At 36.1% G+C, this 12,177-nt stretch overlaps 1 protein-coding gene across 4 annotated transcripts in view; it reads right to left on the reverse strand.

Annotated features, from left to right (window-relative positions):
* The window catches only part of LOC108735986 (Krueppel-like factor luna), a 359,199-nt gene that overhangs the window by 58,808 nt on the left and 288,214 nt on the right, over window positions 1–12,177 (reverse strand). For all 4 annotated transcript variants that reach the window (XM_018468270.1, XM_018468499.2, XM_018468419.2 and 1 more), the window contains one exon: window positions 6,139–6,844. In XM_018468270.1, the coding sequence (XP_018323772.1) occupies window positions 6,139–6,844 (706 nt within the window). The remainder of the gene's footprint in view (window positions 1–6,138; window positions 6,845–12,177) is intronic.

The following is a 12,177-nucleotide window of genomic DNA, read 5'->3' on the forward strand; positions in this document are numbered from 1 at the left end:
AAGTGACAATGATACCTAATCAATAAACCATTATCGAGCTTTAAATCCTCAACCTCTATAAACGAACATTCCTTAAATGGAAGTCCTGCCATTCGGTAAACATTTGAGTAAAATAAAAAGAGAAATTCTAGTAATTAAATTAAAAAATAAAAAAAAAAACAAAACACTGAAAACTGTAACACAAAAAGAAATCCAAACGGAAAACGATGTGCCTTCTTATTTTCTACCAGCATAAAATTATATTTAATAATGTTCTTGCGTGACATTTGCCCATTTGCCCTGTTGAAAGTATTGTGTATCTATAGAACATCCTGTAGATTTATTTTCGGTGTGACGGTAACTTACAGGAGAACAATAGGAGACGTCAGGAATACAGTGAAGCCAGTAGATAGGCTATGACAGTTTGGCCTCAAAATCCCATGTATTTTCTTATGAAAGTTCATTTTCAACCGTTTTACCCTTTCCACTCGTAATCTGACGTCAGGGCCGTCAACCATCTTTGACAGCTGGCATTGTCAGCCATCTTTGACATCTGTCATCGCCCGCCATCTTTGACATCGGTCATTGCAGGCCATCTTTGACAGCTGTCATCGCCAGCCATCTTTGAGGATTATTTACGCTGCATGACGCCAAAACAATATATCCAACTTCAGTTGAAAAAATTTTGCATATATAGAACACCCTGTAGATTTAGTTTTAGAAGATTAGATTAGATTAGATTTAGATTAGTTAGGAGAACAATCGGAAGGGCGTCAGGGATACAGTGAGACCATCCGGATTATTTACGCTGCATGATGCCGAAACAATATATCCAACTTCAGTTGAAAGTATTTCGCGGAAATAATCAAGCTTAAAAAATCTCTAGAGAATTGTTCCGCACGTTTTGCCCACGCTACCAATCAAATCCTACCTATTTGGATTTTAATAATGTTAGCAGTGCCCGAGCTGAATATGAAAAATAAAAGAGAAATAAATCACGTTTCAAACTGTTGTTACTTGTTTACTTTTTCGTTTATTATTTTTCTTTGTTCGTTTGTTTTTTTGCCAGTTTCGCTACTTAATACCGACGATAGACGCAGAGGAAAATCTGTAAATATAATCTTTCCGGGACGCAACAAAAGCAAAATCAATATCAATTAATGTAATGTGCCAAAAGCAAATATTATTCTATTATGTGCCGCTTTTTTTTTTGCAGTTTCCCTTTAATTTTTCAGGAATATTAAGCAAATTCCAATAATCGATTTTTTCCGAGAAAGTAATACAAAAACATCGAAAGCAGACAAGCTGGGATAAGATGTTATTAAGTGCTATACTAACACAATTATTTCAGCATGTCATCGCACCGTCTAACCTCCTCTTCAATAAAGCCTCGTTGCCACAGTAACGACGCGTGACCGACCACGGCAGTAAACTTGCGCCGCAACGTCTGTCGTCGAACTTTGAACAAGACGTGCGTGAAACAAGTTTTGATTATAACTGTCTTTACTAACGATAAAGAGCATTAGTAGAAATGATAGAACAACTTACCAATGAAAATCTAAGCGATTTCTATGGTTTTCTTCGTGTAAACTTTCCCAATATCAGTTCTTTCTAGGGTAGGTAGGTTTGTAATAGAAAACGGTTCAGCGTGTAGCTATCTTCTCCGATAATACGACATTCTAGAATTACCCGACTACTACAACATTTAATTAAAAAACTGAATTGCATGTTTTATTTCATACGAAGTCGCTAGTCCCTTTTAGATTCTTGTTTTCCTGGTCTTCTCAGTTTTCACTGGTTAACTGGTTAACTTTGAGCAAGTGAAGACGGGCTAATGCCGAAGAACCTGACTCACATCTTTTAGGATATATGGAAACCAATTTTCTGTTCTTAAATTTTATAAAGCAATCAGTACTTTTTGCCCTGAGATATGATCAGTGATTATTAAATCAGTATTGTTAAGAAATCTGCGTACTATTCCGCATGTATCAAGGATTATTGATTTCTGTAGACTTATGTACGTAAACTTATGCAGTTTCAAATCGGCTAGGCTAGAGTGTAATGTCTTAGGTTTAAGCCCTATTGATGACAGTATTATTGGAATAATTCGAAATGTGTTCTGATTCCACATTTGTTTTATGTCATCAGCCGAAGGAATATATTTTTGAATTTTCTCAATATGTTTCTGTTTAAGATTTTCAGTGTTTGGTACAGGTAGGTTGTTTGTTTCTTTGATGGTCAATGTGACGTCAGGTCTGTTATGATTAACTGGTTTGTCTGTAATTATGTCTCTATCCCAATAAAGCTTGGTTGGCTAAGTGGTTTTCTAATACATTTTGTGGTTTGTATTTATAGTTCGGCTCTATCTGATCTATGAGTTTAAACTTTTTGGCTAACAGCGAGTGTATCTTATTTAGCAAGATTATTATGCTTGTTGATGAATTGTCGGCTGACTAAAAATGAGCAACCCCCAGTGATGTGGTCAATTGTTTCGCGAGATGTGTTGCATGCTCGGCATGTGTCCCATGAAATGAAGCTCTATGATTTCCACATTTCAATTTATAATTTTTCTTTCATAATTTTGTCCTCAGGATTAAAATCTTAATCATTAAGTTATAGTGATGTACCAGAGGTTGAAATGGCGCAGATTAAAATATGTATAGAATGGACTATGATCACTTTTTGCTCTACAATATGACCGCAAATTAATAATCTGTTTGTAATGTCGATTTTTAATATCAATTATTCCTCTTCTTCCTAACTGTCTTGATTGTTAACGTTTCAACAGCAGAGTGTATGTGGTGCATGTTGTATTTGATGCACTTAGTTCTAGTTAGCCTATTGAGTGATTCCAAATCAGTATCAGACCAACGAATTATCCCGAGGGAGTAAGTGGGTATTGATATAGCATATGTGTTAATAGCTTTGACTTTTTTTCTACCTGACAGAAGTGTTCTAAGTATTTTGGTTAGCCTAGTTGTGTATTTGTTAGTTAATTCTGATTTAATTTTAGTATGATTAGATTATTATTACTATTATTGCATTAATATAACAAAAACAATAATAAAGGAAGAGCTGTTAATACATGAGTTATTTATTGCTGCCGTCATAAATTTTCGTCTATGAAAATCCTTCGTAAAGAAAATAAATTAATGGAGAGCAAGCATCACTGACGTGACCTATAGTAATTCTTATAACTATACCCACTTGTATTGCTTTTCATGTCAATAAATACCGAAAATAAAAATCGAATAGGTAATTCGTACTGATGTTATTGTGTAGGTAGCTGCCCCATAAAACATGAAGTGCATTCAATACCATCAGCTGTATTTTATGAATCCAATTTTGCATGAAAGATAAGTGTTTGCTTAACCAGTAGTTACACGTCAATAAATTTCGACAAAAGAGCTATTATTGTTGTTCGAAATCATCCTATGTAGTGTTGGATAATGCCAGACGAGGGGATGGAGGAGGGTTTGTTATTATTCTTGTTATTTCAGTTGCAGTAGAGGTTGAAACCAATTAAATGCGCACAGTTTATACGTCTCAGTAAATACATTTTCCAAAATAAATAGCTCTCGACCTGAACTGTATTTTAATTGGACGAGTAAAATACCTTAACAAAACAAACAACTTTTTCCCTTAGTAAAATGCAATGGGTTTGGTCTTTCAAACGGCATAATTTTGCTGTGAAAGGTAATTTCTGATTTGCATTATAAACAGAACAACAAGACGATGAAGATGAAGAGAACTTACAATTAGTAATAATACATTATCATATTTACATTTTCCAATATCTCTTGTAGCATTTTCAAATTGCGATTATTATCAGTATTTTAGCATTTAGGAATCGTCAACAGCTCAACATAGACCCACCAAGTCTCTATTCCGAAAAGTATTTCGTCAGTTGGACACAAACCTCCTTCTCCCTTGTTTCCTGTCCTGAGTAAATTTTTACATTTCCCTAAAACTAGAATAACCCACATCCTTAACTATTTGCGAACAGGCGACTCGACCCTGCGCTATCCTCTGCTTTATATCCCTACTACTCCTTCCGTTCTGCCTTATTTGACTTCCTAGATACCTAAAATCAGTGACTTCTTCTGATTTTTCGTCTCATATCTTTATATTTGCTTTTTCTATACTTTTTCTTCCCTTGCTTACCAGTATTTTTGTTTTACTTTTATTGATTTACAGTACTGTTTTGCCAATACCGCTTCCATTTTATCTAAAGATATCTCTAACTCCTCCTTGCTAGACGCTAATACTGCCATAACATCTGCAAACCTATGCATACTAATCTTTTGCCCCTGTATATCTATCCCTACAGTTGTACAGGTCTGACGCTGGAAGCTGGCGGAAACTTTAAAATGGCGTGGATGCGCGGTGGCAAAAGTAGGCAGTTTTAGGTATAACGATTGCAGCCCTCTTTCTTCAGTATTCCTATCAAGGGCGTAGATTAAATATTTAAAAATAGGGATCAGTGAGCAAGTAATAGACAGACAAACGGAAGAACTAATTGTTGATGTTGTTGACAGTGATAGAGATTCCCATGATGGCAGTGAATGTGAAAACTAAGTATAAAACAAAAGCAATAGGTTTATTTTTTCTTTTTGGTAAGTTATGTTTTTACATTATTTTCCAGTACGCTACTGTCCTGTCTGTATTAATACTATAATTTACGGCTACTGAATGCTTACTTGTGTATCGTTTCCAAGTGACTTACCCAAATAAGTCAGAAATGGGCAAGTACCTGCGCGACCGCTCGCCAGCTTCCTTCGTCCGACCTGTACTGTCTTTAATGATGTTGATCGCGTCTTCGATGTACAGATTAAAAATAGCAGAGAGTATTTCTTAGGTACTACAATTTCACCCCCTTTTCCCCTTGTATAAATTGACGATTGTCGGTTAATGTGTAGTAAAGCGATCAAACTCGATGATTAATCGATGACAGTAAAGACCTATTAAACATCAAATTTCAATTCCTTCCTTATAAAAATCGTTATCGCAAGGACGATGTTCAAGAGACCGATTCATCATCATTCAAAAAGTAAAGTGCTAATATAATAAATGCTTTCTTAGTTCACTCAATCTCACTAGAGGGTATACACGAAGGCGGCTGAGGAAATAGAAACCTAAATGCGAGCTTTTTACTACATAATACATTTTGCATTGCTGCTACTTTCATATACGAAGCATATGAAAAATGTCTTTCATACAAGCATTAAATGATGATCGAAAAGTATGCATCTACATTGTAAGTAAAAGTGTGCCAGCGAATGTAGAAATTGGGACCATCAACTATCACTTCGAAACTGTAATTATCTGATAAAATAATTTTTAGTTTTCTGACAAGACGAATAATGGATCATACCATAAATATGTAAAGAAATAAAATATAACTCAGCTGGGAGAGTAAATAACATACGCTTTATGTCTTCTAGTGTAATAAATTTTAAAACAACTCACGTCTGTCTCCTAGAGAAAGGCTTTCTGTTTTATAGAATAACAAGAAGATGCTGATATAATATTAAAAGCTACGCGCAATTTTTAAGCGACATAAACCACAAACGTGTCATACTGGAGTGAATTTTTCCGGGTTAAACTACTCTGGCCTCTTACTTGCTCTACTTGGTAGCTAAAAGTTTCGCTATCTCGACTTCGGCCTTGACAGGAACCAGGAACCATACTGACAAAACGTATATCTACCTAGCAGGAAAAGAGTGTAGTTAAGCCCGAAAAACTACATCATACAATTAATTACCACCAATTGTGAACGCTCATAAAATCAATATTACTGAAGCATCAGTATTTGGATCTTCTTAAATGTTTGAAGATACTGATTTTAATCATCATCATAGTCATCAGTCCCAAGACTGGTTGGACACGCACCTCCACTCTTTCCTATCCTGAGCTAATCTTCGCATTTCCCTAAAACTAGAACAACCCACATCATCAACATTTTGCGAACAGTAATCTGATCTAGGTCTCTGACTAGACCTTCATGCCTAAAAAGGTGTCCTACCAACCTATCTCGCCTATTTTTGTTATTGACTTCCTTGGAGTCCACTGTTCTCCTATTCTTTCTAATATCTCTTCATTTCTAACCTTATCTATCTGATTCGATTGTTAGCAGTTAAAAGCAGAAAAGTAACTGACCTGTATGCGTCCTTTGGTGGGCTTTTAAATGCGAACTCTTCGTGTAGACTTTTTTGCATCCGAGAAATTGGCACTTGTGTATCCTCCTCTTCGAGTCGGGTGAGTGATCGAGGCGAGCATGTTTGGCACCCGGCGACGTCATGGCCGCTGAAGCTGTCGGCGCGGTACTCCGCGGTACTACCGAGATGTACCTGGTGAGTCCTGAAGCACGTACCCTGACAATAGCGTTTCTGGGCATACCGCTCATTCGCAAACTGCAAACGTCTAGTTCACTAGCACTAGAACTACCACTACCGTTACTATTGTGACCCTGACTCGATTCAGGACTAGACGGTGGCGTCAAGGTCGTGCTGGACGACGTCCTTTCGACTAGGCGCAACTGAAGAGCATCCCGTGTCGAATGGTGGTGATGATGATGATGGTGGTGATGGTGACTACTGCGACTGTGTTCGTGGTACTGGTCTTCGTCTTCCTCCATATCATCGACAGGCTCTTGTTTGACGAGGACAGCGCAGGATAATGCGCTATCCCAGGAATACGAGGAACTTGCCGAACTTGTACTCAACGAATCCAAATGGCGTTCCCCAAAATCTTCCAGTTCCACTTCCATCTTCAACCACCGCGTTTCCATGTCGGTTGGAAGCTTCTTAAGGGACTGGTGGATTTTTGGCTCGTCCTTCAAATATCGCTCCATCTCATAGCAAGTCTGAAAGGAAAACAACAAAATATAGAAAATTGTAATCCAGTAATACGAACAGGGAATCTCAAAACTCAAACTTTGTAGCTGAAACGCTCAAAAGTCATTTTTTGTACACAGTGGAAAGACTTTCTCAATTATGGGTATGCAATTGCTTTTGTTGTTTAATATAATGGCACTACAGTACCTATACAATAAAATAACAACAAAGAGAAAGAAGTTTGAGAAGTAAGTATGGTACAAGGTAGGTAAAAGGTTAAAGAAGATCGAACATCTAATAGAGATCATCTTTAATTAACAGCAAACACCACTAAACTCTATCGAGCTGAAGAACAACAGCAGACGAAGCTACATTAAGACGGTAGTTCGTTCGAGTTCTGTCCAATTAAATCTTTCTGAAGGTGCGGTAGTGGCGTATTTTATTTTTCCTTTTTCGTACGGGGCAACAGCCCGTCTTTCTCTCGCTCTGCTCTTTCCTGCAGAACTTAAAACGCTTGGTAGTTGCGGCGGTGGCCGTCCACGGTAGCAGCAACGTCATCGAACTTACCGATAATTGATGAATGGACAAAACATTTGTGTTGACGGCAAAACAAATGCCTCGGGTTTTGCGACACAGGTTCGTGGCCAAATGGCAAAATGCCCAGTTATGCTGGCGCTGACATTCCTAATTGGCTATCAGAGCAATGCAATGGTCCGCTTCTAGTCCGAAATCTTATCGTCGCGTCGTGCATTACAACAGCCGATTGACTCATTCCACAACTTTCCTCAACCACTTGATTTACTTTTTCCGATCGAAAATTTTATTTATTCTAATTACAGTATAAAACCTTTGTAAAGAAATAGAAATGTGCAAAATGGTTTCTTAAAAGTATTTAAATACAAAATCGAAACACTTTTTTGATTTGTTATTTCAAATGTAAAATACAAAATAGATTTCCCTTGAGATATAGTTTATCTTTATGTTATAGTTTCTTCAGTTCAGCAACAAATAATTCTTATATATGCTTCCTTATTTGCCTTTTTCACCCGTTTTAATTGGAAAAACGACACTGACGCCAAAATAGTTTGTTTAGCGTGAATGATCAAAGCCAAGATATGGTTTCAAATAACTTTATTGATGTAAAATCAACATCAATCATTTTATATAAAAATGTTTACAGCCCCATTTTGTTTCTGATCTTTTACACATTGTAATAATGTAATTCTAAGAATTTTGGATTATACGCATTTATTAGCACACCACAATATCTCGCAGTTTTCAGTTTTACACAGCTGGCGTATATCAATTCGATATTGTTTTGCGGGCTGTTTTGTAGTAGTTCATAGAATTTCGTTGAATTTGAATTTCAAAATTCCATGGACCATGATATTGAACCAGGGAAAACAATATCGATCCAATATTTTAGATCATCCATTTCCAAGGAGTTTAGAATTTTTTAGACTCTCTTCAGCTAATGAATTAGAAGGCATTCATGGAAGGAAACCCATCATCATAATTTTAAAAATAAGTAGGTAGTCAAAAATTGCTGGGTACCCGGATAATTTATTAAAAATTGCCTTTTGTAATAATTTCATACATATCCTGATCAAAATTCTTTTCACTTTTTTGAAAATTTGGATATTTTCTCTCAATTTGAAACAAATAACGAAGTATCGCATTCTTGTACATACATAAGTCTGTACTTTACTGTAATGTTTCGCTGCTGTTCGCAGTTTGTAAATATTAATTACAGTAATTACATGAATGGCTGATAACAGGTAACATAAACAGCCTATTTAAGTAATATGTCGCGATCGTAGTAGCAGCTACAATCGAACAAACACCGATACAACCATCTGGTTGGTTTAGGTGTTCAAATACATGCACATTTATACATATCCGTACATAAAACGTTGTCGAACTACGTACCACGATGTAAAATGCTTGTTGTGTAATTCATTGGAACTACTACGTACCCTATTAACACTAATTAGTAATTACCAAGCTACCATTTACATTTGATGCCTCTCGTAAATTATTTAACTTCGTTTGTGGCATTGTATTGGTATAATAACCGTGTGCTGATTGTATTCATTTAGCTATTTATCAATACTAAAATCGTTTAAATCTTACAATGGAAAAAAAGGAACGAGGTAACATGTTTGAATGAAGAGAAAGTGTAAAGATTCTAAAGACAAAAATCAAGTGATGGCACAAAGATGCGCAAACACGATGATAGAAATATTTGACCTCTAAACAACCTTAAGAGTTTTGCGAATGTTCAACGACATGAAAAGGAAATTGAAACTCTACACAACTTCCTTAATGTCGATTACTTAATGCCAGATCATTAATATCGCAAAATACAAACTCCGAATGGTGTTTAAAGTGATTTCAAAGTTTCCTCTTAACAAAAAATTTAAATTTATAAATCGATCACCAACAGAACACTCAGAACAGTAAATTCTGTTTTACTGTTTGGATTTATCGATCTACCAAGTACGCTACGAAGAAGATGTGATTGATTTTCAGGGTTTGTAGTTTAAAATTCAATTTCAGATAAGGTTAATCGAAATTTTATAATGTGCTTAATCAATCTTGTTATGTACACACTTACTATGTACATAACGCAATTAAACAGCTAACATAAAACGTTTACCTAAACGTGGTGAAAATTAGAAAAAAGGAAAAGTCAAACAACGCGAAAGATGTCTCAGGAGCGCATACACTTTTAATCCTTCAAGGATAACGATTTATCAAATACTACTTCGTCTTCCGAACGGTTAATTTGGAAATTCGAAAAAGGTTGTTAAAGGTGTATGTTTGGAGCACGGCGCTGTACGGGTGCGAAACATGGACAGTGGGCGCGGCAGAAAAGAAGAGATTAGAAGCGTTGAAAATGTGGTATTACAGGCGAATGATGAGGATACTGCAGATAGAAAAGGTTAGAAATGAAAAGGTATTAGAAAGAATAGGAGAACAGAGGACTCTACAGAAGTCAATAAGAAATAGGCGAGATAGGTTGGTAAGACACCTTCTCAGGCATGAAGGTCTAGTCAAAGATTAGATTATTTTTCGAAAATAGTTAAGGATATGGGTTGTTCTAGTTTTAGGGAAATACGAAGATTAGCTCAGGATAGGAAGGAGTAGAGGTGCGTGTCCAACCAGTCTTAGGACTGACGACCTTATGATGATGATGATGATGATACTTCGTTTTCATTGATATCGTTTAAAATGCATAAAATTATTTTATAAATGCATATAGAAGAATATCGGGAAGAGGAAATAACTTTAAATTTTATTGCAATTATTTATTAATCTTTGAAGAAAACACTCCTCTTTAGTATAGCGTTAACTTTAATCGGTGATAGAACGAACAAACTCCATCGAAAGAGGGTCGGTCGGACTTGGACTATAATTCAGCGATAGTGCGGTTAAAGCCTTCTGCAAACTTGCAACAGTTGGATACGTGCCTTATCGGCCAGAATGGCTACCAACTAAGAAAGCACAACAAATTTTAATCCTTTTAAACGGCTCCAAGGAAAATTCAGCATTTATGACGGAATGCGGAACATAGTTTCCTCGGAAATACCAGTGTAAATGCAAAGTTAAAAAGTACGACGAACAAAAGTTTAATGTGAACGAATGGCCGACTGCAAACTCAGCCAATTTACAAATTCAAAAGACACAAAGAAGCAGATTTTGGTTGTTCCTCACTAGTCATTTGTTTTTATGATGCGATCTCTGCGCACTGAAATCATTAAGATGTCTTTCAGGACTTTTTACGAATTATTCACTTACTTATGTCAATCATAATTAAAACTTTTAGGCTTAATATCTTTTTTTGGTGGAATTATTGAATGTCGCACCGTTTTTCCATCAAAGTTTATTATATGTGACAAGATAATTGAAAAATAGTTTTAAGTTTAAAATTCCAATAGAAGGTGTCATTTATTTTCGTCGCTGATTGGAATGCTTCAAGTAATTAACGAAATAACGATTTTTTTCGTAATTCGTTTATAAAAGACATTTTGATTATTACTGCACTTGTATGCACAAATGTAAATTAAAATGTAGGAAGTTTTAATTAAATAGAAGGCAAATCAGGTGCCACTTGAACATACCGATTTGAATGTTTCTTTTATCAAGGGACGAAAAAGAGTGTAATTATCTCGAGTTAATAGCAGTATGTCTGCAGCTTTTGCCCTGTTATTATCTGCGCGGCATTCAATCACAGTGACATTGTGGTGCATGTAATTATCTAGCCAGAAAGGCTAATGCAGATCATAAATAGTCAGGACACGACACATTATGAGGTGCAAGTCCGCGGACAATATACTGTCGCTCTGTACATCCATAATCAGCGCAGGCATACGAGCCGACGACTAGACTTTAATATTTTCTTAAAATCTCGTAAATTACGCTCGAATTTATTTATCAACAACGTAATGCACGCGTAGAGCTATCAACTTTCCAACAATTTAAATTCACATTTATTTTATCGACTTCTTATGCATAGGATCCAGTCGATTTTAGCAAAAAGAAATCGCTTTCGTTTAGAAATTCAAAAAAGTATTAAATGTTTAGTAACCACCCTAAATTTCAAGTTAGTACTTACTTAGGAAACCAAGAAGAGAGCAACCATTTCCAGAAACAAATGGGGTGAAAGGGGGAAGATGGAAGGCTTAAGGACTTCATCCCCTTTCATAAAAAGTGAAGGCGGAGGGGGGTTTAGGGGGTTAGGACTGACCTTGAACGACTCCAAAAAAGTTGTAAAAGTTGGAGGGTTACATGGTATATGCGCATGGGGTGAATGTAAGAATTAGTTTTGTAGGGGTAGTGGAAGAGGGGCGCTTTTCTGACACTTAACCATGCATTATATGGTAATAAACAAATGAGACTATACAAATTTTCATTTATAGCGTCTACCTCCTCTGTTCTCACTTTAACGAATGGGGATGACTTCCTTCTACGACCACCACCCCCGTTCGAGCAGAGGTTCCATTATCTAAACAATTACCATAAATGAACGACATTATTTTGTTCTTGGAACACTTCGATTGCTATTAAATGTATTTTGAATACATTTTTTGATTACTTTCAATTCGAAGTTCTACTTGATGACCGCATCTAATTGTAAGTACTTTTAATTTTCTTTTTCCATTACCACGTCGTGTCGCCTTTAATAAAATAAATTTAATAATAAAAAGAAGTCACTTCTATGCTCGCGAACGGTTAAATTAGAAATTCGAAAAAGGTTGTTAAAGGTGTATGTTTGGAGCACGGCGTTGTACGGGTGCGAAACATGGACAGTGGGAGCGGCGGAAAAGAAAAGGTTAGAAGCGTTCGAAATGTGGTGTTA

This window comes from Agrilus planipennis, unplaced genomic scaffold, assembly GCF_000699045.2.
Source record: "Agrilus planipennis isolate EAB-ADULT unplaced genomic scaffold, Apla_2.0 scaffold2, whole genome shotgun sequence".
NCBI classification, from domain to species: Eukaryota; Metazoa; Arthropoda; class Insecta; order Coleoptera; family Buprestidae; genus Agrilus; species Agrilus planipennis.